At 39.8% G+C, this 27,415-nt stretch overlaps 2 protein-coding genes across 4 annotated transcripts in view; one reads left to right on the plus strand and one right to left on the minus strand.

Moving 5' to 3' along the window:
* Positions 1–1,932: 1,932 nt before the first annotated feature.
* On the minus strand, positions 1,933–26,107 carry LOC122562089 (hexosaminidase D-like). 2 transcript variants are annotated; one of them, XM_043714601.2, is made up of 13 exons: positions 25,972–26,107; positions 24,679–24,838; positions 20,737–20,846; positions 16,476–16,563; positions 15,813–15,977; positions 15,513–15,696; positions 12,276–12,347; positions 9,912–10,113; positions 7,439–7,521; positions 6,497–6,572; positions 3,757–3,861; positions 3,147–3,236; positions 1,933–2,988 (listed from the first exon to the last, which is right to left on the minus strand). In XM_043714601.2, exons 2-13 carry the CDS (start codon positions 24,811–24,813, stop codon positions 2,814–2,816), a joined length of 1,485 nt encoding a protein of 494 aa, XP_043570536.2. In that variant the 5' UTR covers positions 24,814–24,838; positions 25,972–26,107; the 3' UTR covers positions 1,933–2,813. The 2 variants fall into 2 exon arrangements, with proteins under 2 accessions (XP_043570536.2, XP_043570537.2); XM_043714602.2 differs by lacking the exon at positions 25,972–26,107 and adding an exon at positions 25,688–25,862.
* The window catches only part of ogfod3 (2-oxoglutarate and iron dependent oxygenase domain containing 3), a 145,292-nt gene continuing 143,572 nt past the window's right edge, over positions 25,696–27,415 (plus strand). The window contains exon 1 of one of the 2 annotated variants that reach the window (XM_043714604.2): positions 25,696–25,860. In XM_043714604.2, the coding sequence (XP_043570539.1) occupies positions 25,778–25,860 (83 nt within the window). In that variant the 5' untranslated portion in view covers positions 25,696–25,777. The remainder of the gene's footprint in view (positions 25,861–27,415) is intronic. The other variant, XM_043714605.2, reaches the window with a different exon arrangement.

Below are 27,415 nucleotides of genomic sequence, written 5' to 3' on the forward strand. Positions count from 1 at the left end.
AGACCACACATTGCTATTACCTTAAAAATGATTAATCAGAAAACATTTCTTGGTATTTTACCTATCATTTCAATGTAGAAACTTGTCAGATATTACCAACTTTGAATTTTGCACAAAATAACCTGCACCAACATAAACTGTCACCCTTCAGATTACAGGAGTAATTTGTGTCTATGAAATAGAATTTCATTGTCGAGACATATGATGGAAATGTAAAACAATTCAGTTCAATAGTTGAGTTATGACAACTTATGTTAGTCCACAAATTCTGATCAGCTTCAGAAACTCTTTTTATGACACTGATCAGACTAAAAAGTGCGCATTTACCTCCTGATGAGCTCTACCCTGGAATTTCCCTTTCTGAAAAAGAAGCGACCAATCCAGAAAACATCACAGCTAGTAGTGGATTGGAGCTGGCGTGGAAACCACATCCTTTGCAGTAGTGTTAACTGCCCTGATATTGTGTCGTTTAAATGCCCTGCAGCCACTTTGACAGCTGACAGCTAGAGTACTGTGAGAAGGAAATTTACTTTTTTTTTGTTTCATGGGATGTCGGCTGGCTCAGCCAGCGTTTACTGCCCATCCCTTATGGCTGTTGAGCTGAGTGGCTTGCTCGGCCATTTCAGTGGGCAGTAAAGAGTCAAACACGTTGCTGAGAGTCTGGAGTCCCAGGTAGCCAGAGCAAGTAGCAACAACACATTTCCTTTCTGAAAGAACATTAGTGAATTAAACTGGGGGTTTGGGGTGAGGGGGTTGGTCTGAGAGTGGCAGATGTATTAGGCTGTAGATTGGTAGGTCTATGTGGATTTAAAAACTGAAAGAATTGCAGATGCTGTAAATCAGCAACAAAAACAACTGCTGGAACAGCTCAGTATGTCTGGCAGCATCTGTGGACAGAAAACAGAGATAATGTTTTGGCTCGAGTGACCCTTCCTCAGAACTGATGGTAGGTTGTAAAATGTCAGTTTATATGCAGAAGATAGGGTGGGGGAGGGGATAAGGAGCAAATGGTAGGTGGGGATAGAGCACAAAGAGAGAGAAAAACAGCTGGACAGAAAAAGTAGTGGGTAAGCACCTAACTCTGATTTCGTTCCCTCCTTATCGCCTCACCCCAGACTATCTTCATATAAACAAACATTTTTCTAGCTACCTTCAGTTCCGAGGAAGAGTAATTCTACCTGAAATGTTAACTCTGATTTCTCTCTACAGATACTGCCAGATCTGCTGAGCTTTTCTATACATTTCTGTGAAGGTTTAAGGTGGGTTAGGAGGCCAGCTGGATTGGGGGTAGGGCTGCACAGGGCAGTTAATATAGAGTAGTATTCCAGATGGCAGGTGGATGAGGGGGTAGGGTGACATGTGGGTGAATATTACAGTAAAATGGGTGAGGGATTCCAGCAGTTCAGGGTGGATGGAGTATCAAGTCAAGTAGGTCTTGTCTGGGTGAGATGGGCACATGTTGCATTGAGAGGGGTCAGGGTGTTGGGGGTGGTATCGTTTTAGGGGTGTTGTGTCCCGCAGGGTCTGGTCAGGGTTGGAGGGTGTCAGGTCTTGGGGTAGCTGGGTTCAGAGTGTAGTTGGGGGTTGCTGGTGAGTCAGGATGAAGTTTATTAGACACTGAAGAGCTTGAGTAAGCTTTTTAATCCTCTAACATTTTTGGGGTAACTATTTAGTTTAAGTGAGTTGGAACCCTCTGGAATCTCGAAGGGACTTTCTTAGAGAGTGCCAGACACAGTGAATGCCTCTTGGAAATTTCATTTCCCCAGGCAGTTCCCTCAAAGTCAGCTCCATCAGGATTTCCACAAAGTCCCAGTTCACAGCTCGCGCCTACCCTGTGGAAAAGACTATCTGATCACCAAAGCAATCTTGCCTATTTTGACCTATCTACACGGAATTATTATGAGAAGTAAAATAATGTTTTTTAAAAAGAAATTGCATAAATGCTTTTAATAATGTTACATTAGTACAGTGTCTACATCAACATTTTTATGACAGTTTTTACAACTGCAAGCCAACCTCTGTTGCTGTATTTCACATTTATACTTAAAAGAGTTAATCCATTTCTAAATAAGCCAAAGGAATTAACTCTTCACTGATCTAGAGTGTTTGATAAACCTAATTATTAGTGATTTAGTTTTACACTATTCAAAAAAAAGGGCAAAATAATTGAAATTTTTAGGAATCAGTATTGACTGAGGTCAGCCATAGTGTTCTGAAATGGCAAGGTCGCCTTAAATAGCCAAATGGCCTTTTGCTGTTCTCACTCACGTTCTTCTGAGATTACCAAATTGCTCAACAATAGTCTGTGCTGCTAAGGCTAGACATTACTGTCTGAGGGTTGAGTTGTGGATTAGATTAGATTAGATTAGATTACTTACAGTGTGGAAACAGGCCCTTCGGCCCAACAAGTCCACACCGACCCGCCGAAGCGCAACCCGCCCAGACTCATTCCCCTACATTTACCCCTTCACCTAACACTACGAGCAATTTAGCATGGCCAATTCATCTAACCTGCACATATTTGGACTGTGGGAGGAAACTGGAGCACCCGGAGGAAACCCAGCTTTAGTTAGTATTAAAGCTTCAATGCAGGACTCTCCGTCTCAAAAGAGATAAAGTAGCTAGGATGGATTGTAAACAATATGGATGCGATGGGTTTGAAGAACTAAGTATTTTGTTCTTGTTTCAAGCTAAATCTCCTGTCCTTGTTCATTACCTTGAATAAAGCTAACTATAAACCAAAGGAGGTCATGCATTCAAATTAATGACTTCAATGTGATGATCCTTAAAAATCAATCAATATAATTACATTTTTATTTCAAATGTCCTGATGCCAAAGCTTCATCCATGTCTTTCACAAACAGTTGCAACTTTGTCAAGTTGGGATAAACATGTTCTTCTAGCCACTCTTCCACAGTATTTGGGTAATAGATTTTCTCCAGCGCTGCACTCAGCTCACTTACAGCAGTCTTCCAATGTGCATGTACCCTAGAAGGTGGTCATTAGCCATTAGTAGCCATCACTGCAATCACATTTATCAGGTAACAGTTTTGCTGCAATTTCAGATTAATAACCATAATGACCAATAGTTAGAATTTCAAGATTTTTGATGAATATGCAAAGTAGCAAACTTCATGCAAACATACCTTCTGACTTCTCCTTCAAAATGCCGAACTATAATGGGATGAACAAACTTCCTCTTTCGGTGAAAATTACTGAACCATCCTTTTATGTATCTAATTCAGAAAAAGTAGGAGGGTTGAAGGATATTGTGTACTTTTTGTCATTACGTTTTCATGTCACTATATTATACGCAGTTGCAAACTGAGGACCCAGCATCCAATATTTTGTGATCATCAGAGGAGATCTTGGGCAAAAGAACTTGGAAGAAGGATGTGTGAAAACTATCCCAAAGGGTGACACCATGACGTGGAACAGACCTCAACATTTGTTTTCAAACAAGGCAGCTAGACAGCTACATTTTCCTGGGGTAGGCTTCAGCAAGAGTATAGCCCCAGTCTCATGTGATACACCAGTGGAGGCTCCAGGCCCCAGTTTTTGCATGCAGATAAATTATTCAGAAACTTGGTCAGGGTCAGAAAGTATTCTAGTGATGGACAAAAGTTCCACTTCCCTGAGGAGTTCACCCTTAAACTCACAAGGGAAGTAAAATGCTACACTTTGACCGAAAAAAATGATGTGTTCACTATCAATATTATACAATTTTAAAAAAAGATCAAAAGGTCCAACCCTTACATATTTTCTTCAAGGAGTTTATCAATAGACTCCTGCATGAAGGTGATTATCTGAGTCACACGGTTGAATACATCACTGCCTGGAAAACTGCCAGCATCTTCGGTACTGAAAGAGAAATACAAAACCTTCCAATGTATTTAATTGTTTAACTGGCTCTTGTTGCTGTTTTTGTCAAATCTTATTTCTTTACAATAAATTTGTCCTGATTCTCATCAATATTGCATTGTATTAATCTGATGTAGCAACAGTATAGGAATAAAATTACTGTACCAAACAAAGATTTTGATTCTTGTGTAGCGGTCCTGGTCTCTCTATTGAAATCAATGCAACATGCTCCATCATAAAAATGTTTAAAGAAATTGGCCAATTTTACTGGACGGAAGACTAGTTTTGTACCTTTGTTCAGTTCCAACACCATTAAATGTCTTTCACATTCTAGAGGTTAGAGATTTTTTTTGTGTGTGTGATGCCATCCATCAGAAAAATGGCTGTCCACAGTCAGTATATCTGAAGTGGCACTCTGTCCCCTCATGTAATCCAGCTTCAGAGAACTTCTGGCCAGTCAGAGGCCCGTCTCCAGTAATTAGCAGCACCAGCTGGTACGACACTGTGGGTCTGAGGAGGTGAGTTGAGCTGGGTTCGAATTTTGCATGCGCACGGAGGTCATGTCAGCCCCTGGCAAAGGTGAGAGACAGGGCTGGAGTTCAAGGAGGGCTGGCACTAACCTGGTGAGCATTAACACTTGGGGAGGGCCCAGTGCATGCATTAAATAAGTCTTTCTAGCACACCCTCCCTGCCTGACACAGCTTTCACAGAGTAACATGCCATATGGGTTTCGCTGCCACCAGGTAATTGCTGGAAGTGGCAAGTTAAGACCCTTCAGTGGGCAGTGATTGAGTGTGTCCCCACTGGCTCACTGGTGACCACAGCTGGTGGTGGATCTGCCACTTTCTTGGTTTTCTGTGCCACCTCCACAGCCACCACGTTCATACCTGCCAAGTGGAACTGTAAATCTAGCCCTTTACCACATTATTTTAATCACTACAAACTCATAACAACATACTGAACTAAAGTCTAATCATGAGAACAGAAATCCAATTTTGGCTTTAATAATAATTAGCATTTTAAGACACCTTGGAGTGCATGTTCATAGCTCCTTGAAAGTAGAGTCACAGGTAAATAGGATAGTGAAGAAGGTGTTTGGTATGCTTTCATTTCTAGGTCAGAGTATTGAGTACAAGAGTTGGGAGGTCATGTTGCAGCTGTACAGGACATTGGTAGGTCACTGTTGGAATATTGCATGCAATCCTGGTCTCCTTTTATAGGAAGGATGTTGTGAAACTTGAAAGGCTTCAGAAAGGATTTACAAGGATGTTGCCAGGGTTGGAGGATTTGAGCTATCAGAGAGGTTGAGTAGGCTGGGACTGTTTTCCCTCGAGCATCGGAGGCTGAGAGGTGACCTTATAAAGGCTTATAAAATCATGAAGGGCCTGGATAGGGCAAATAGACAAGGTCTTTTCCCTGGGATGGGGGAGTCCGGAACTAGAGGGTATAGGTTTAGGGTGAGAGGGGAAAGATAAAAGAGACCTAAGGGGTAACCTTTTCACATAAAGGGTTTTGCGTGTATGGAATGAGCTGCCAGAGGAAGTGGTGGAGGCTGGTACAATTGCAACATTTAAAAGGCATTTGGATGGGTATATGAATAGGAAGGGTTTGGAGGGATATGGGCCGGGTGCTGGCAGGTGGGACTAGATTGGGTTGGGATATCTGGTCGGCGTGGACAAGTTGTTTCCGTACTGTACATCTCTATGATTCTATGACTTTTAAAGATTTGCTGCATCTGCAATACCACAAAATATTCTATTAATATTTTAGTTATCACCTGTATTGACATCTTTCTGCATGAGGCATCTTTTCCATTCTCACTCTCTGGGTTGCTTCCCTATGTACTTTAATATTTCTCTGAATGAAGCAACTATTGGACTCCATTCTAAAACAGTTAATGGATTCACCTAACCAGCAGTTTGTAGCGATTCAAATGAAAGAACTGTTCCAGGTTAAAACAACTTTCATTTCGGTCTAAGCTTTTCCTATAAATACCAGAAGGTTATAAATTCTAACCACCATCCATGCTGAGATGTTTTTACTAGCTCCCTTTCAACTCCTTTTGTGATTGACTTGAACTTGTGCTCTCTTGCTAATACCTTACTGACCAGTGAGACTAATCTATCGCTACTGAAACTTTATGTGCCCGAAACGTCGAATCTTCTGTTCCCTAGATGCTGCCTGACCTGCTGTGCTGTTCCAGCAATAAAGTTTCAGCTTTGATCTCCAGCGTCTGCAGACCTCACTTTCTCCTCCTAATCTATCGCTACACCAATCTGTCTTTTCATAAGCCTTCAGAACCAAAAACCATCCTATTGAGTCATCTCTTAATAATGTTAGTCCAAATTAAAAGACTCCAACTTATAATTGCATCTCCTGTTTGATGTAAGATCATAGTTAATCTACAATTTCTTTTAAATCTTTCTCATAATAGATGTCTGCACATTAGCCTGTTTGAATTTGCTAAAGCATTAATAAATAATGTGGATTTAATTTCAAACTAAAACCAGATGAAATATATGACTTTTCATACAAATAATGTATGTATTATTGCTTCTAACAGTTAATCTTTCACATTTTGTTACTGTATTTGAAATACAACAGAGTATTCAAATGAAGTCTGTTGGCCAGTTACCTTATGAAGTTAATTTTCAATGTTTTGAATCCAAGACATTTTTTCACAAAGTCCTCTTCCTTTTCAGAGAACACACCTGATTTGAAACACAGAGGTAATTTTTTTTTGGAAGTACCAAATGAAGACATTTTGAGCAGCCTTCCAGGTTCAAACAATTTGATCTGAGTCTGAATTAATTCTACAACCACTCCATTCTCCTAAAAGTCTGTTTGCAGAACAGTGAAGGTATAACAAAAATCTCCTTGTGTAACCACTTAAAAGAAAGTGGAGAGCATTTTTAATTTTGACCATATGTGATATAGTTTTCACAAAATCTACCACTGCAAGTCTACTGACCTGTTAACCTGGTTTCTCAGTTCACCTGATGCAGCTTTGCCTTCATATACTCATTGTTACAGTACGTTTCTTGTCCAAACATACTCCCACCCTTACTGCTGCTCAATATGTACCTCAAATTTAAGGTGGTCCTACAGCAAGGATTATAGTGCTAAGTTGAAAATGTCTGATATGGAATGCATATTGTTGATGGCTATCTCAAGAATTTATTTCACTTTACAAAGTAGCCAGGATTGAAATTGCACTGGTAGTTCGTGGGACTGGCAACTCTTGTAAGTTTATTTAAAGGCATTAAAATCTGTACAAGACAATAGAGAATTACTGGTCTACAGCTTATGTTTGCAACTCAGATAAATGTACTCTTGAACTGAGCTTTACCTGAGCTGTTTATTCTGAACAAAGAACCAGGAATTATATCATGATAAACAGAAGTCATTCCGAATGATCAATATTTGATAATCTATCCTTGGAAAGCAAATCATTCCCTGTGTAGAAATCTGTAGACAATTGCAGATTAGATGGTAAGGTCTCCATAATGAAGTAGCTCAGAAAGCCACTGGTTACTTAAAAGATCTTTGTACATACATTTTTATGAATATGCCTTACCGTTTTTCAGAGCTTGCAGACAAACAGCCAAGGATGGAAGTCCCACAGGAAGTAGCTCACACAAAACGGAGAAATGATCATATCTTGCAAAGCAAAACAATGAAAATATGGAAGGAATTACTTTTTTTTGTCTCTATTTTGTTTTTCAATCTTATTGTGATGAACTTAATGTCTCCATTTACCGAATGGAGGGTGTGAGGCAACAATGTCACGTTGGTGAGAGCCCTGAGGAGATTAAATCCCATTCGAGCACTTACCTGTCATCTATCATGGCTCTTAGGGCCTTCTCTTGAGCTCCCAGCCTCATTCTTGATGAAGGGCCTTTGCCCGAAACATCGATTTCCCTGCTCCTCGGTTCTGCCTGATCTGCTGTGCTTGTCCAGCACCATATTCTTGACTTCAGGAAGAGTGTCTCACTTCCAAGAGTACATGGCTAGCAGCTCATCAGAGCCAGCACATCTGCTGGAATGGCAGCCACTGCTATGACCACAGGAAGCCCTGAACCAAGAGTGAGGCTGAAGGCAATAGCAAAGCAGCAAATGGGAATGGCCTCACCAGGCAAAAGTGAGGACTGCAGATGCTGGAAATCAGAGTTTAGATCCTGCTTCTCGGATGCTGCCTGACCTGCTGTGCTTTTCCAGCACTACTCTAATCTAGACTCATGGCTTCACCAGGGTCAGTCAGGCAAGACCCAGCAAGGGTGAGCTGGGAGTGGTGAAAAGGGCAGGGTGTCTTTGTCACTGACACAGCTCTCTGTTGGGACGATCAAATTATCTTTTACTGTGTCTTAAATCTCTTAATTTCTGCCTTGAAAAATATAGCCAGTTTTGCCAATTGCCTGCATTAAGATTCCTCACTTAAAAATAGCAAATTTCTGCATTAGTCTGAATAAATCACCAGAAATAGAACAAAAATGAAACTAGAACTTATGCATTGTTAAGATCTTAGCTGATATTACTATCGAACAAGTCAGATACCAACTGAAATCTAGCTTAATTAATTTTTTTTGTTTTAATGAGGTGGTCTTTCACTGAAACACAAACATGCAATGCTATAGATCTGGTTTCAAAAATAAAACTAGTTTATTACGCACAAAACAAAATAGAATAAACCAAACTAGTGACATATAATGTATATATAAAAATTTCAAAACACACAGTAAAATACAATTCCATTAATCCCCATAGTATTTCTTTATAGTAATCACATGATAGAAAATCCCCCTTTCTATCACATTTATAGAGCTTGAACTAACTGTGACTCCAATTCCCAGTTTAGAGATTGTAATGGTCTCTTCTTAAAATGAATCTTTAACTTTCTCAGCTTCAAATAACCCCTTCAGAATTTTAACCAAACACTTCCGCTCTGAAAATTTCAAACTACATTCCTTCTATTGAGTTAACCTATTTCTGAACAGTGCCGAACGAATTGTTTTATACATTCAGCTCCAGCCAAGACCTCTGTAAATCAGAACCAACACGCTATGGGTGTTTCCTGTAATCCAAAAAAAATCTAGAGTTGCCTTACTAAAACCCGATCTACCACTGCTTACTTTGTTTATTTGTTTGTAAAACTCTCCTAAGTTAAACAAAACCCTATTACAGTCCATAAAATCTTTCATTCCCTGTTTTAAAACATGTTGTCATGGCTACATAAGTACACAGCAATAATAAAACCCCTTCACAGACACAGACCAAATCCACATGCCACAATTTCAAAATCCAAACTCTAAGATAAATGCTCCTCAATTGTATATAATTCGCACAACTTACATCACAACATAGATAGATTTTCAATTTCTTGGAAACATCAGAATTATTTCACAGGGTCAAGAACTAATAAAAATGATCCACAAATCATGAAATGTGATGAGATGAATGTGGATAACAGCAATGCTATCCTCTTGCAAATTGCTATTATCTCTAACTTCAAATGCTTTGTTTTTGTATAACTGTAAAACACACAATAATCTGAGTATAAAATTGGTTCTTCAGACAACCAAAACTGCACACATTTTATGCAGAAGACAGCTCTGATGCAAGTCTACCATTTTAAAGTTGAACTATTTATAATATTCAGGTTAATATCTTTGTTTCTTTTATTATTTCATGGGACATGGGCATCGCTGGCAAGGCCAGCATTTGTTGCCCATTTCTAATTGTCCCAACTGAGTGACTTGGTTGGCAGTTAAGAGCCAAGCATTTTGAAATAGTAGAGAGCAGAATTATGTACAAATATATTTATCAATATTCTACCATGGAATTTCAATCAAAATATATTTGTTAAACTAGTGTTTTCTCTTCAGATTCATTACATCCTTTAACATTGTTTGGCACAGTAAAGATAATCACAAATCAATTAAAATGATTAAACTGAACCACAGCAAAACACAAAGATGGTAAGTGTACTTGTTAGACTGTGGTGAATATATAGCAGCAATGGCATATTTATGAACCTTTTCTATTTCACATACCTCTGCCAACCGGTGAGTGCTATCCCATGCAACTGTATTGAATCCCTTTGAAGAGCTTCTGTCACTTTCAGCCACTGCAGGTGATTAGCCAAGTGATAGCTAATGGGTGTTAGAGACTGGGCTGCACCAGTGGCTCCTTTAAATGCACTTGCAAACCACATAACAGAAAATCCAGAATGTTGGTACTTTTGAATTTGAAGCACTAAGTGAATACAAACAGAATATCATTGGTGTATGAGACATAACTTGTCCTATTTTATTTACATAGATGAAAATCAATTTTCAAAATCTTTAAGCATGAAATCTAATTGGGGGAAAGCTGTTCTCAACCTATTAACAGGCAATATGTGGGACAATGATTTCAGATATTTTTGAACAAGTAGAGAGGTTCAGTAAAGGTTAGTGTACGGAAAGAAGAAAACTGACTTTTTTTTAAAAAAAAGATAAATGCCATCAAAAGGGGCAAAAATGTAAGCACTGTTTCTCTCACTAGTCCTAGTCTTGGAGTTATACAGCAGGGACACAGATCCTTTGGTCCAACTCGCCCATGCTGACCAGATAGCCTAAACCAATCTAGTTCCATTTGCCAGCATTTGGCCCATATCCCTCTAAACCCTGCCTATTCATATATCCATCCAGATGTCTTTTTAATGTTGTAATTGTACCAGCCTCCACCACTTCCTCTGGTAGCTCATTCCATACATACACCCACTCTGTGTGAAAACGTTGCCCCTTAGGACCCTTTTAAATATTTCCCCTCTCACCACCTCCTTTGGCAGGTTGTTCCATAGACACAGTATCCTTTGCACGAAAAGCTGCCCTTCAGATCCCGTTGAAATCTTTCCCCTCTCACCTTAAACCTGTGCCCTCTAGTTTTGGACTACTTTGCCCAAGGTAAAAGAGTTTATCTATGCCCCTCATGATTTTATAAACTTCATTAAAGTCTCTGACACTCCAGGGGGATAGAAGTCCCAACTTATTCAGCCTCTCCCTATAGATCAAACCCTCATATCCCAGCAACATCCTTGTAAATCTTTTCTGAACCTTTTCAAGTTTAACATCTTTCCTATAGCAGGGAGACCAGAATTGAACGCAGTATTCTAAAAATAGCCTAACCAATGTTCTGCACAACTGCAACATGGCATCACATCCCCTATAGACAATGCACTGACCAATAAAAGCAAACATGCCAAACACCTTCAGTAGGGTGGCACAGTGGCTCAGTGGTTAGCACTGCTGCCTCACAGCACCAGTGTCCCAGGTTCAATTCCAGCCTCGGGCAACTGTGTGGAGTTTGCATGTTCTCCTCGTGGCTGCGTGGGTTTCCTCCGGGTGCTCTGGTTTCCTTACACAGTCCAAAGATGTGCAGGTCAGGTGAATTGGCCATGCTAAAATTGCCCCAGTGTTAGGTGCATTAGTCAGAGGGAAATGGGTCTGGATGGGTTACTCTTCGGAGGGCCGGTGCGGACTTGTTGGGCCGAACGGCCTGTTTCCACACTGTAGGGAATCTAATCTTCCCTGTCGACTGCAGCTCCACTTTCTAGGAATTATGCACTAAAGCTGCTGCTGAGGATTTCCAGCATTTTGTGACTTTATGTCAGGTTTCCAGTACTTGCAGTATTTTGCTCTTGAAAACAGTAACTGTGGAAGCAGTCTGTAAAAATAGTTGGTATTTACTGGTTCAGAAAATCAATGCAATGCTCTCGGTGGAAGCCTTTTTATAATGGGTAAGAAAACATATTTAAAAATATAAATAATATAGCTATCCTAAATCAGTTTGGTTTTGATAAGTTGTCACCTGACACATTCTGCCAAGATACGAAGTTCAGGGAATGCCTTGTCTTATTCGATGCATACTTTATTTACTTATAAGTAAGATTTGCACAGCTTGACTTTATTTTGTACTAGGTGAAAGTAAGGACTGCAGATGCTGGAGATTAGAGTCAAGATTAGAGTGGTGTTGGAAAAGCACAACAGGTCAGACAGCATCCAAGGAGCAGGAAAATCAATGTTTCGGGTAATAGCTGTTCATCCTGATGAAGGTCTTTTGCCCGAAACGTCGATTTTCCTGCTCCTTGGATGCTGCCTGACCTGCTGTGCTTTTCCAGCACCACTTTAGTCTTTATTTTGTATTACCCCTTTTCATTAGCATCATAGATAATAAGTCACTCACTTAAACTTAGAATATAAATTTACAACTTCCCAATTTTGAACTACTTCTGTAAAAATAAATGTCACAATATACAAAAATGCCCAGTTCATGCCACTGTCTTTACTCAATCCTGAAAAATGCCAAGAAACTCTTGCCTAATTTCACACCGCTATGATTAGTTATAGATATTGAAAACAAAACCATTTACTTACTCATGCTGTCAACATCAAGATTAGCATTATATTCCCAAATCATCAGCTCAACAAACTGACTCAACATGGATTCTAAATGGGATATAAAAGGAATAAGGTTTGCATTAAAAGGAAAAACTAAAATAATCCAGAAAAAAGAATTTAAATTAAGAGTGTAAATTTCCACTGATGAGCTGAGACAGACACAGAGTAAATATAAACTTCAGAACAGCAGGATTGCCTTAAGATGGGCCAGATGGTAATGTCACTGGATTTGTAAAACTCTGAGAACGGTGGTTCAGAGCTCACCATGGAAGATGGTGATGTTTGAATTCAGTAGTAAATCTGGAATTCAAACATCTAGTGTAATGATAACCGTGAAACCATTGTGGAAGTTGCATGTCATAGACTCACCACTCTTTGAGTGAAGAAATTTCTCCTTATCTCAGTGCTAAATGGCTTACCCCTTTTCCTTACACTGTGACCCTTGGTTCTGGACTCTCTGGTCTGCAGCAATACCCTTCTTGTGTTTGCTTTGTCCAGTCCTGTTAAAGTTTTGCAGGTTTTTTGAAACACCTCCTCATTTTTCTGAACTCCAGTCAATAAAGTCCTATAGCCTAGAAATCTAGTTTTTGGTTGAAACTTTAAATTAAGGCCCTATTGATCTCAGGTGATGTAAAAGATTTCATGTTACAAATTTGAAGGTGATCACTATCCCTGAATCAACATTACAAACACAGATTATCTAGTCGTTATGACATTGGTGTTTGTGGGAGTTAGCATTTTTTTTTGCTCTGGAGAAATGGTCTTATACCATTTCATACCAAAACAGGCATTTTCTTGAAAATAAAAATTGAAATGCTATTTTAACTTTCTTTAAGCAGCTCAAACACAGGTTATAGTTAGTACTGAGTTAAATTGATATCCTCGTGTATGAATTCTGAAACTGTAAAAACGTATAAGAGACAATGAACCAAACAGAAAACCAATGACAAAATATTACAGGACGAGCAAACTGGGCAAAAGATGATCACACAGCGCAGTATGTCAATCAAAAATGTGAAAGGAAAGCTTACAGAATAAAATGTGAGGAATGTTGTGGATTAGATGTAATGTACCAAGAAAAGTCAGCAAATTCTTAGAGATTATGTTGGAAAGTTTTCACTCCAGAGGAATTGCACATTTGTTTCCATCTTGTGGTATTGCAACAGCAACACATAAACATCTCTGCAACACTCAAAGAAGGCAAAAGTCTGCTCAAAAAAGTGTCACTCTTGCCTCTGAGTCAGAAAGTTTGGTTTCAAGTTCCATTCCAGAGATTTCTGCATAGAAACAGAGAAAGTAGGAGAAGGAATAGGCCATTGTCCCCTCCAGGAGGCTTCGCCATTCAATATGATCATCCAACTCAGTACCACGTTCCCGTTTTTCTTCCCACATCCTCTGGTCCCTTTAGCTCTAAGAAGTATATCCATCTCCTCTTTGAAACAATTCAAGATTTATTCTCAATTGCTTTGTGGCAGAGAATGCCATCAGCTCACCACTCACTGAGTGAAGAAATTTCTCCTTATCTCAGTCTTTAATGACTTAACCCTTTTTCCTTACACTGCGACCCTTGGTTCTGGACTCTCTGGTCTGCAGCAATACCCTTCTTGTGTTTGCTCTGTCCAGTCCTGTTAAAGTTTTGCAGCTTTTGTGACACACCTCCTCATTTTTCTGAACTCCAGTCAATAAAGTCCTATAGCCTAGAAATCTAATATTTTGATTGAAACTTTAAATCGAGGCCCTATTTGATCTCAGGTGATGTAAAAGATTCCATGCTACAAATTTGAAGGTGATCTCTATCCCTAAATCAACATTACAAACACAGATTATCTAGTTGTTACAACATTGGAGTTTGTGAGAGTTAGCAGTGTACACATTTATTGCCACTTTTTTTACTTTACAATAATGACTACACTTCTAACATAATTAATTCTTGGTAAAATGATTTGGGATATCCTCAGGGTTTAAAGAAATACTGGGAAGTGCAAGTCTTTCTCCTTCTTTTAAAGTCAGAGCAAAAAATAATGTATTTAAAGTGATGGCAAAAACACTCAAATAGTAATAATGGAGGAGCATAAGCCTCTGGCATCCTTCCATCTTGACATTGGTTTGTGCTTTGATGGTTAACTGTTAATCATTACTTCATGTATCACAGGGGCCCCATGCCGGCATGGTCATCTCTCCTGCACTAGCTATAGATGGAGTCACATTGCTGTGAAGGTATGGAATTCACTGGCATCTTTTTATTCTGGGCCACCTTCTCAGCTCGATGAACTTTCCATTTCTCTTTGTTTGGCCTTCAGTGTTGTCATACAGTTGTGTCACTGTTGCCATCTGAATTTCTCACATGCAGGAATCTTTGTATAAGTACCTACATTGACTCCGTGCCAACTTACCATATAGAATGTCTTTGCGTATGCAGCCATCTTCCACTGAATATGACCAAGTCATTATAGCCATCATTGGCTTAGTAATGAGTGTACTGATGAAATTAGCACACTCTTTGTGTTGGCGACTGGGACTTATAAAATGATGCTGTGTCAAATGTATCCTGTTTGGTCTTCTGTCTAGCATATGTTGTCCAGGTCTCACGACTGTAGAGCAGTGCTCCGAGGATTCAGCTATCTCACAGTTCAGGATTTTCTGTCAAGTGGCTATCTTTAGACTCTTACATACACAGTCTAGACATAATTGATGCAATGCACGTGTTGATTTCAGCAACAAATGACAGATCATTTGTTACTGCAGGTCCATTAACACTGACTGTTAGTAGTACAACAATATTTTGGACCATGGCATTAGTCTTCCTCATGTTTGTGTAGGGTTTGGTTTGACCATCAAAATGAAAGTTTATTTATTCAAAGCTTAAAGGTGTTCCTTGACATGGAATGCTGGTGTGGTATCATTGGCATAGCACAACTCTCTGATTTATCTGGCACATTTATGTCTTGGATCGCAAGTGGGCAAGCCTGATCAACTTTTTGTTAGTTCTGCTGTATAAATGGGAACTCTCTGTAGACAAACTGGTTGGGTATGACAGCAATAAAGAAGGGAACATTGTTTTGAATCTATCGTGGGGTTTCAATGTTTCAACTGATCTACACCACATGCATTGTGCTGGGAATCAGGTCATCTGAAAAGCTGACGTTAAAGCAAAGTGTATTTTTCCCTTTTATAGTTTTAGTTTAAATGGAGTCACTGCAAAAGCAACAATACCTTTAAGTTTCTCTTCATTGATGTTCCGGAGCATGTCATCCCAAATGATGGGTTTCACATTAGGGTAGCTAGTGACAATGTAATTTGCAACTGCTTTCACATGAGACAGAAATAGGCTGTCCGCAGTAGTTTCAGTTTGTGCAAATAATTGCTTAGATTCTTCACTTTCACCAAGGTAATAAACCTAAAAATAACATAGAAATGAACAATTTTTATCTTAAGAAAGGTAAACAATTAACCTCCAAGGACAAACAATATTTTTGCAAACTACACAGCAAACCTTCCACCTAATTGTAGTACCTCATCTGATCCAATGTGCAGCCATTTTGAGTCTTTATGTATTGCCATGATCTGGTCAATCATGCATTTTACTACTTCCATTGACTCCTTCTTATGAGGAATGAGACTGTTAGGAAATCCTTTCATTTCGCGAAGATGGCAAAACATTTTATGTTTCAGCACAAACTGTAAGAACAAGGTTTAAAAGTAAAGTATCAATCAGTGGTAATTCAACTTATCAAAATAACAGGATCTTATATCCAGAAATCTCTCATGGGTTATTTTATTCTCCAGTAGTTAAGTGGATATGAATTCCAAGTCCCAAACTGACAGAGTACAACTACATTGAAATACATCAAGGCTGAATCACATTTTGGAGCACAGGATTTCACAATACGTATTAAAAAAAGGTTTAACCAGAGGTTAGACTAACATACCATACTTAAGGCATGAACCAACACTGCAAAATTATGCAAAGTGTTAGATACAAGATGAAACAAATTTTATCAGTTATCTAAGTTCTAATGGACAGATAACTTAAGTCACATACTAATTAATGTGTTCTTATGCATTCAATTGTGAGGCAGCATTATTTACAATAAAGTTATTCATCCATCCTCTTTGGAAATTTCTTGAGATTTAGCCCCATGTGACCTTTCCTCTTTAGTTTGTTTCTAAACTCACCTCCATGTGGCCAATGGTTTGCACTAATGGAATTACTTCAAAATGAAGCACTCTGGCAAGATTCATGATTTCTTTGATTTCTGACGGACTGCAATGAGAAAAATAAATCATTATTGACCATCAACACAAACTGCAGCTCTGAATATGCCTTCAATTCCTGGCACCTCTATCGATGATTGATTAGATTAGACTCCCTACAGTGTGGAAACAGGCCACTTGGCCCAAGTCCACACCGATCCTCTGAAGAGTAACCCACCCAGACGCATTTCCCTCTGACTAATGCACCCAACACTATGGGCAATTCAGCATGGCCAATTCACCTGATCTGCACATCTTTGGATTGTGGGAGGAAACCGGAGCACCCAGAGGAAACCCATGCAGACACAGGGAGAATTTGCAAACTCCATGCAGACAGTCGCCCAAGGCAGGAATTGAACCCGGGTCTCTGGTGCTGTGAGGCAGCAGTGCTAAGTAATGAGCCACCGTGCCGCCCATGAATTTTGTCATATGTAAAGTGGGAAAAGAAACCAACCAAAGCAACTATCACACTTAATGAATCCACGCAGATGCTGCAGGATGAGGCACTTAGATGGGTCATTAATTGGCTACTTCAGGGTCTCAAAAGACTGTGGATATGTGTACTGCCCACCACTTCCCCATTCCCCCCTTAAAAGGGGAGATGGATTACGGAGGGCAGGCTATATGCTGCACTTCTCAAGAGTCCTCAGCTTCAAACCTGCCAATGAGGGACCACAGATATTCCTTGTTGCAATTTTAATGGTGACAACTCAGTCTGGAAATGGTCAGCAAATTACATATATGTTGCCTGATATTCCCTTCCCTATGTTAAAATCCATCATTCCTCAGCTCATCTGTTCAGATCTTATGAGCATGAATTGAGTCATAGAGATATACAGCACAGAAACAGCTGCTTCAGTCCAACCCGTCCATCCTGACCAGATATCCTAAATTAATCTCGTCCCATTTGCCAGCACTTGTCGATATCCCTCTAAACTATTCCTATTCGTATACCCATCCAGATGCCTTTTAAATGTTGTAATTTTACCAGCCTCAACCACTGCGTCTGGCAGCTCATTCCATTATATGCACCACCCTCTGGGTAAAAAAGTTGCCCCTTTTAAACCTTTCCCCTCTAGTTCTGAACTCCCCCAACCCAGGGAAAAGACTTTCTCTATTTACCCTATTGATGCCCCTCATGATTTAATAAACTTCTGTAAGGTCACCCCTCAGCCTCTGATGTTCCAGGGAAAACAGCCCCAGCCTTTTCAGCCTCTCCCTACAGCTCAAATCTTCCAACCCTGGCAACATTCTTATAAATATTTTCTGATAATTCTTTTGTTCAGCATCTGCCCACAAAGTTTAATGTGACTACAAATTACTGATAGCAGGCCCCATAATATTTAGAAAACAATTGAATAGCAAGAGACGCTGAATAAATTCCTGCTAAATTCCAACAGATATTTTCTCTGACATCACTACCATTTGCTTTCTGTTGTTAAATCAGCCTGTAAATCAATAAGCTTATGTGCCAATAACTACATTAATCCTTACTTACTTTATAATCTTTAGATCATTGTGAAAAGCTTTCTGAAAATCCTAACTGATTATATTCATTGCATTGTCCTTGTGAACAACTTAAGTTGCCATCTGACGTATTCTCATAACACCTGACCCCACATAATTTTCTGTCTACTTTAGCATGGACACCATCCAGTAAAGTACTTCTGAACATTTTCATACTACTGTTGTAGTATCATACAATGCCTTAAGGAAGCTTGGAATAAGTCATTGCAAAAAGTGAACCAACCTGGAATAGGTTCAGTCAGAAGGTGGGTTTCAGGAATGGCCATAAGTGAGGAAGTAGGTGAAGAGGCAAAAAAAAAAATTAGGGATGAAATTGCAGAGCATAGCATCTAAACATCACAATTTACAATTTATGATGGTACTTCAATTGGGTGGGGATGTTCAAAAGAGTGTTGGCGAAATGGAAAGTTCTCAAAATGTGATAAAGTTGGAGATGGTTATGGAGACAGGGAAAAATAGGCCATGGAGCATTTTAAACACAGTATACCGAGTCAAGTCTGATGTGTTTTTGTTTTAGGCAGGCTGTCAGCTGTTTTTTAAAATATTGTCTGTTGATTAGTTTTTGCTTGTTTTCTTAGCTGGCGCATACAAGTGCTCCAACTAGCATTTATTAATAGCGGAACAACATATATAGCTAACATTGTACTAATATTCAGGACAGAGTAGTAGCATGGAACAGCCAATCTAAGAGATGTTCTGCCTTTAGTACGGCTGAGTACTACCACGTAGGGGTATCATAGGCTACACGTCCCGGCGGTCCATTGGGGGGGGTGGTGTGTGTGTGTGTGTGCGCGCGCGTGTGTGTGTGTAAGTGAAAATTCCAACGGTAAAGAATATAGGGGCACATATCACAGGAATTCATTAAAGCAGAGGTAATGGACGAGAATTTCACAATCAAGGTGAGACATCCCAAAATGCTGGAACTGCATTTCTGGATGAAGCACTGCTGATGATTCAGCTTGAGGCCCACTGAAGGTATTACCTAGTATAGTGATGAAACATCTGGAAGGGAACCTTCCAGCTCAGCGAGCAAACCTGTATCCAGAACCTCAACCTGAGCTACAAATCTTCTCAAAACTCGGTACGTCTTGGTTTCTAGGAATCTTTTCCTGTCATATTAACGTTTTAGGCCCTCTAGCCCAAACCCTTGCATATCCTCATTTATATCCCCCCTGAATCCTTAAGCCATCCATGCTAGTTCAGGCCAAAGCTTGATTCTTCCCACTTAAGCATTACGGCATCTCATACTGGCTGTACCAACTTATGCCTGACAACCCTCAGACCCACTCTGAGTCCCAACTACCATTTTTAAAGGGCCACAGAGTGAGGAAGTCTGCAAAACCCTGGGTGAAATAACTCCAATGAAGGCCAGTTTCCTATCACCAAGTCACCCTTTATTTACACGTGCATAGTACATGACCTGATCCAGCTAGCTCAAAATTATCTGTTTAAGCGAACAGAACCCCTGACACTTCTGTTTACATCTGTCAGCTGAGACTCCCTGATTGGAAATGTTAACTTGGTCCAGTCGAGGAACTCATATTCTGAGGTCCACCTAGCTGACCTTGTTCCAGTCAGTACACTGAACATCATGGTAGAAGTTGCGTTTAGTTTAACAATGACATTATATTATGAAAGGTTTAAACATTTTAACACTTAGATTACAATGCAGCAAGCATTTATCAACACAACGTTTGGGTATTCTACTGAAATCAATTGTTAGTGTAGCTATTAATGAACACTGGATTGTTTAAAGTCACATCTTACTGTAAATATTCTGTTTTGGATTTTGCAAGTGTATCCTGGTGGCGGACAGTTTCTAAAGTTTATGAGCAGCTGGTGGAGCATACCATTTGATTTGGTCAGTGAACCACTGGGATGAGTAGCCTATGATATTCATACGTGATAGTACTCAGCTCTATTAAAGGCAGAACATCTCTTAAATTGGCTGTTTCATGCTACTACTCTCCACTGGCTTCACAGGTAGTGTTTCCACCAACAAGATACTGTTGTCAGTAGAAAAAGACAACCAATTTAAGATAATAAGTCAAGCTTGTAAATTGGCTTATTAATGCTAGTGAAAGGGATTCATAAAGAGGGCTCTGTTGTCTGCAAGCAAAAAGGGTATCTTTAAACTGTATACACTTCTTTGATTATTGGGAGCTTGGAGAGTTTATATTAGCCTGTTATTTTCTTCCTTACAATGTATTACCTAATCAAAATCAACTTGCCAAACAATTACTACCCTTTTCTCCGTCGTACAGATGGTTTGAATTTTAGCATTCCTGTACTGTTCTGGTTTTCAAAAATATTTTATTGCTTCTTTTTTATTCCATCTACTTACAATGAGGACAAATATATCACAGTGCACAAATAAATTAAACAATGCTTAAGCAAGAAGAATCCATGGTCTTCACTGTTAATTCTGCAAATGGAATTCTACAATAACATTCATCACCCAAGAAACCACTGATTAGTTCCCCAAAAAGGACCATAGTGGGAAGTAGGTTTATGCAGCCAGAGAATAAACAGCATTCCAATGAACCAGGAAACTGTGAAGCAAGAAGTAATTAAAATTCCATTGCACCTTATGAATTAGAAGAAAAACAAAGTAACTTAGAGTAGTCATATATTAATTCACTTATGAAAACTTCACCTGTAGGCATTTGGGGACCTTAACACCTGCAGCTTTCCCTCATATGGAAACATATCTTCATACTCCAGTAGAATACCATCTGCACCAAGGTGAGAAAGCAGAGGCAAGATCTACAACAGAAAATTGAAATATAGCTATTTCAATTGAAATTTCAGAAGCTCACAGAATCACAGAGCACAGAGAAACCATTTGACCCATTGTACTTGTGCTAGCTCCTTAGAAGGCAGACTACATCAAGTTACAATTTTATGAAACAAAACTTTTCAGTAATGAAAGGTGATCTTTAATATTGTGAGAAAAGCAGGTCAAAGGATCAAAGTTAAATTACTAAGTGTGTTTTTTAAGAATTACATGTTAAAAATCTACACGACCTCATAATCAGATGTGCATACACGTGTAAGTCACCAGTTTCAGGGGTGGTACGAATGGTAATGTAATTGGGCTAGTCATCTAGAAAGCCAGGCTAATATTCTGCAAACATTTGTTAGAATCCAAACATGTTCAATGGTGAAACTGAAACTCAATAAAAATCTGTAACAAAAGTTAGCCAATGGCAACTATCTAACTAGTATCAATTGCCATAAAAACCCATCTAATTAACTAATGCCCTTTAGAGAAGGAAATCTGCCATCCTTACCTGGTCTAGCCTACATGTGACTCTAGATCTATAGCAATGTGATTGATGCTTTAGTGCCATCTGGGCAACAGGGATGGGCAATTAATGTTGGCCATGCTAGCAATGCCCACATCCCCTGAATGAATAAAACTAAACATGCAAATTACTTAATCTCTTTACTATCCATTGTGGTGAGGTTAAATTGCAAAGGTTGAAACTTAACAGCTCTGTTACAAGATGTACAGAATAGACATAATATTCGCCCTCACATTAATCAGAAAATATCTAGATAGTAAACTTTAAGTTAATTTTTTTTGTAAGGCAATTTTAACTCACCAACGGCTTCAGAATAACAAGTCATATCCGTGCAAAAACTCTGCTCATTAAGTACAAAGGAAGTTAATGGAATCCATTTGATTGCAATTTATTTCATTAATATGCAATCTCTTCCTTTAACGTATCAAAACATATCATTGGTTGCAAAGTTTAACTTATTGCATGAATTGACTTGGGGCTATGTAAACAACATGAATTGGGATTACACTATACTTTTGTAATTTTCAAGTTGGCCACATTAATCACAAGAATCTTAGAAATTGACAACAGTGAACAGTGTTACCTAGTCTAGTGTCGACTTAGACTTTGAGTTACTAAGTTACTGCCCAGTAGAAATAGTTTCCCATGATTTAAAAAAAACAAAGAGAATAAGGAACAGTACAGCACAAGGTCCACCAAGACTGTGCCGACACATGATGCCTTTCTAAACTAAAAACCTTTTGCCTACTTATCCATATATCTGTCAAAATACCTGTTAAACATTGCTATTCTATCCACCTCTACCACTCTTCCGGCAGCACATTTCAGGCACTTACCACTCTCCATGTAAAAGAAGTTGCCTCTCACATCTCCTTTAAACTTACTGCCTTGTACCTTAAACCTATGTCCCCTAATAATTGACATTTCTACACTGGGAAAAGAAACTCAGACTATCCATTCCTCTCATAATTTTAGAAACTTCTATCAAGGAAACTCCCGTCCTTCAACATTGAAGTGAAAACAAACCAAGTTTGTCCAATTTCTTCTCATAGCTAAAAGCTTCCAAACCAGGCAACATCCTGGTAAACTGTTTCTGGAGACTCTCCAAAGCCTCCACAATCTTCTGGCAGTGTGACAACCAGAACTGTTTGCAATATTCCAAATGTGGCCTAACTAAAGTTCTCTACAGCTGCAACGTGACTTGCCAATTTTCATACTTTATATCCTGACCAATGAAGGCAAACGTGCCATATGCTTTATCCACTGTGTTGCCACTTTCAGGGAACTGTGGATCTAGATCCTTCTGTATGTTGGTGCAACTAAGGCTTCTGCATTTACTGTATATTCTCTTCCTACATCAGATCTTCCAAAATGCATCACCTCACATTTATCTGGAATAAACTCTACTTGCCATCTCTCTGCCCAAGTCTCAGTCTATCTATATCCTGCTGTATCCTCTAGTCATCTTGCTCACTATCCCCATCCTCACCAATCTTCGTCATCCATAAAATTACTAATCAGGCCACCTACGTTGTCCTCCAAATCACATTCAGATATATATCGCAAATGACTGAGGTCCCAACACTGATCTCCACAGAACACCACTGAGGAAAAACTCCCTTCTACTGCTACTCTCTGTCTTCTATGACTAAACCAGTTCTGTATCCATTTACCAGCTTTTGTATCAGCCTGTCATGAGGAACCTGTCAAAGGCCGTGCTAAAGTTGGTATAGACATCCATTACCCAGCCCTCAATCATTTTTGTCACTTCCTCAAAAACTGATTCAAGTTTGTGAGACATGACCTTCCCCTCAAAAAGCCATGCTGACCATTGCTCATAAGTCCATACATTTTCAAATGTGAGTAAATCTTATTGCTAACAATCTTCACCAATAATTTCTCTACCACTGACGTAAGACTCACTGGCCTGTAATTTCCTGGATTATCCCTTTTGCCCTTCTTAAATAAAGGAACAACATTGGCTATTCTCCAGTTCTCTCAAACCTCTCCTGTGACTAAAGATGACACAAAGATTTTGTACAAGGCCCAGCAATTTCCTTACCAACCTCCCTCAACACTCTGGGATAGATCCCAACAGGTTCTGGGTCTTACCTTCCTTAAAGCCTTTCAAATTACCCAACACCTTTGATATCAACATGCTGTAGAACATCAACATATCCCTCCCAAGACTCACCATCCACCATGTCCCTCTCCTTTGTGAATACCGAGGCAAAGTATTCATTAAGGACTTCACCTATTTCCTCCGGCTCCATGCTTAAATTTCCTCCTTTGTCCTTGAGTAGACCTACCTTCCCTAATTACCCTCTTGCACCTTATATATGTATAAAATGCCTTGTGATGTTCCTTAATCCTGTTTGCCAAAGACATTTCATGACCCCTTTTAGCCCTCCTATGTCTTTGTTTGAGTTCTTTCCTGCTATCTTTGTATTGTTTGAAGGCTCTGTCTGTCTTCAGTTTCCTAAACCTTATGCATCTCCTTTTTTTTCTTTCTGTATAAACTCTCAATTTATCTTGCCATCCTTTTCCTTCATTTTCACAGGAACATACTAGTCCTGAACTCTAATCAACTGGCCTTTCAAAGATTCCTATATGCCAGCTGTGGATTTACCATCAAATAGCTGCCGCCAATCTACATTCAACAGTTCCGATCTAATATTGTTGTAATTAGCCTTCTCCCAATTCAGTACTTTAATCTGATGACTACTTTTATCCTTATCCATAAGGAACTTAAAACTTGGAGGGTTGTGGTTACTGCTCCCAAAATGCTCCCCCACTGAAATGTCAATCACCTAACTAGGCACATTCCCCAAAACCAGATCTAGTAAAGCTCCTTCCCTAGTTTGTATGTTGTTTACAACATTAAAACCTCATAAACTTAAACACTTCTTTTGAACATTCTCTTAATGATCAATGGACATAGCTCCACGTTCACCAGGGTCTATCCATATTATTGAAGTTTCTCATTCCAGGTGGTAAATATTTCTCCTGCATAGTCTCATTGGCAATGCCATCCTCTGAGACACAGCCAAAATTGGATAATATATGTTAATTACAACATAATGAATGCTTTATTAACATTTTCCATGCTAAAATATCAATAATTATAGTTAACTATTCAGGCAAATGTTTGTTTAAAATTTGATTTAAAAATTCAGTCTTCAGTTTCATTACTGAAACCATTTTTCAGGTTAGAGTGACTTTAATTTTGTTGTAAAGTATAATCACTGAAAAGAAATATTAAAATGCCACTACTGTGACTCATAAATCACCTCTAATAGATAGGAGACCCTGGGTGGTGCTCCTTTCAAATCGAGATGTACCAGTTTCAAACCTGTCTGTGGAGGTTTAAGTGTACTCATCCCATTGTCTGCCTCCATTGGCTTGTCTCCAAGACTATCAGCCATTCTTCAAACATACAAAGTCTGTGGCCTGTGAGAGAAAATAATGACACAGCAGAATTATTCTGTTTTTATATCATTATTTGTGACAATTTTTAAAACCTAAATTTGCCTGTGGCAATGTATTTTGTATGCAAGTATTGCCCATAAGAGTGTAGCAGAACCCTTCAGTAATTTTGATGTCAGTTATAACTTGCAGAAAACAAATTTCAATACAACCACAACCAAATTGAAACTAGTGCAGTCGATTCACCATGACTGTAGTGCTCAGAGACAAGATATCTCTGTATTGTAAGGTGGTTAGGTGCAACATACAGTCAGTCTTGACAAAGATTCTCAATGGAAAAGTGGGGCCTATTTTAAAACTGATCCCAATACTGGATGTAAAATACGCAGAGAGATTGTAGAAATTATGTCAAGCTGGTAATACGAAAGGCTGACTCGTTTCGAGGATTATGCCACAGGATGTCCCACTTGCGCCTAAAGGTCTCCCAGATTGGACAGTAGGACTGGCATCTTATAACTAGTGTAAGCTTGGGGCAAGAACACCTGAACACCCAAACAAAGGCTGCCCCGAATAGTTCACAAGTTAGTCTATTGACAGATATTATTTTTACCCAACAGTAAGGCAAACATTACTCCACCCTCTCTGATGAGGTGCCCCAATTTTGTTTTAGTTTGATTTTATTTTGCAATCCCAGTTGTTCTGCCCAAATTCACCCAGTTCCAAACCCCAGGCTGAAAACTTGCATTCTGGATTGGCGAGATTAAAGGGTCATTGCTCAGTCCTGTTACATTCATAAAGCAGTCGCTTTGCGGGGGGGGGGGAGAGTGCTACATTCATGCGGATGCAAAACTGAGCCTAGGTTCCAGCTCTTGCCTGAGATCTCCCCTGCAGCTGCTCGATTGCTTGTGGCTGCTGCTGGCGGTGTGGGCAGTGCAAACACCCACATCTCCTCCCTAATGCACCATGTCGGCCCTGAAGAGAGCAACCTCCAAGAAGGCGGAAGAGAAAAGCAGCAGCGGCCTATTCAAGGATCCAGGCCGCCTGAGGTAGGAGACAGCCTGGGTACTGCAGCCGCAGGAGAGGGACTGGGACCGGGGGCCGAGATGTTGCTTTCGCGGCCGAGCGCCGGAGCTGCTACTCCTTGTACAGTTACATACCGAGCGCTGCTGCTCCTTGTAGATACAGACTGTACAGTATTCATGTGGTACAACACTACAGAGTGCAGGCAGGCAGAGGTAGCAGTAGCAGTAGCAGTGAGTATTCAAACACTCTGCAATACTGACGACTTAAGGGGCAGCACTGAGTATTCAAACACTGTAATACTGAACATTGAAACACTGCAGTATTGAGTATTCAAACACTGTAATACTGAACATTCAAACTCTCTGCAGTACTGAATATTCAAACACTATATAATACTGAACATTCAAACACTGTATAATGCTGAACATTCAAACTCTGTATAAAACTGAATATTCAAACACTATAATACTGAACATTGAAACACTGCATAATACTGAACATTCAAACACTGCATTTAGATTAGATTAGATTACATTACAGTGTGGAAACAGGCCCTTCGGCCCAACAAGTCCACACCGACCCGCAACCAACCCATACCCCTACATTTACCCCTTACCTAACACTACGGACAATTTAGCATGGCCAATTCTCCTGACCTGCACATCTTTGGACTGTGGGAGGAAACCGGAGCACCCGGAGGAAACCCACGCAGAACACGGGGAGAACGTGCAAACTCCACACAGTCAGTCGCCTGAGGTGGGAATTGAACCCGGGTCTCTATGCTGTGAGAGCAGCGGTGCTAGCCACTGTGCAGCCCCAAATACTGAACATTCAAACACTGTATAATACTGAACGTTTAACCTCTGTATAAGTAGTGAACGTTCAAACACTGTATAATAATGAACATTCAAAGAGCGTTTCAGAGAACACCTCTGGGACACCCGGACCAACCAACCCAACCACCCTGTAGCTCAACATTTCAATTCCCCCTCCCACTCCACCAAGGATATGCAGGTCTTTGGACTCCTCCATCGTCAGACCACAACAAAACGACGGTTGGAGGAAGAACGCCTCATCTTCCGGCTAGGAACCCTCCAACCACAAGGGATGAACTCGGATTTCACCAGTTTCCTCATTTCCCCTCCCCCCACCCTGTCTCAGTCAAATCCATCAAATTCAGCACCGCCTTCCTAACCTGAGATCTTCTTCCCGACCTCTCCGCCCCCACCCCAGTCTGACCTATCACCCTCACCTTGACCTCTTTCCACCTATCACATTTCCGACGCCCCTCTCCCAAGTCCCTCCTCCCTACCTTTTATCTTAGCCTGCTGGACAAACATTCTCCATTCCTAAAGAAGGGCTTATGCCCGAAACGTCGATTCTCCTGTTCCCTGGATGCTGCCTGACCTGCTGCGCTTTTCCAGCAACACATTTCCAGCTCTGATCTCCAGCATCTGCAGACCTCACTTTCTCCATAAAACTGAATATTCAAACACTATAATACTGAACATTCAAACACACTGCAGTACTGAATATTGAAACAGTGAATAGTACTGAACATTCAAACACTGTATAATA

This window comes from Chiloscyllium plagiosum, unplaced genomic scaffold, assembly GCF_037043375.1.
Source record: "Chiloscyllium plagiosum isolate Xiang-an unplaced genomic scaffold, Cpla_swu_hap1 HiC_scaffold_25, whole genome shotgun sequence".
NCBI classification, from domain to species: Eukaryota; Metazoa; Chordata; class Chondrichthyes; order Orectolobiformes; family Hemiscylliidae; genus Chiloscyllium; species Chiloscyllium plagiosum.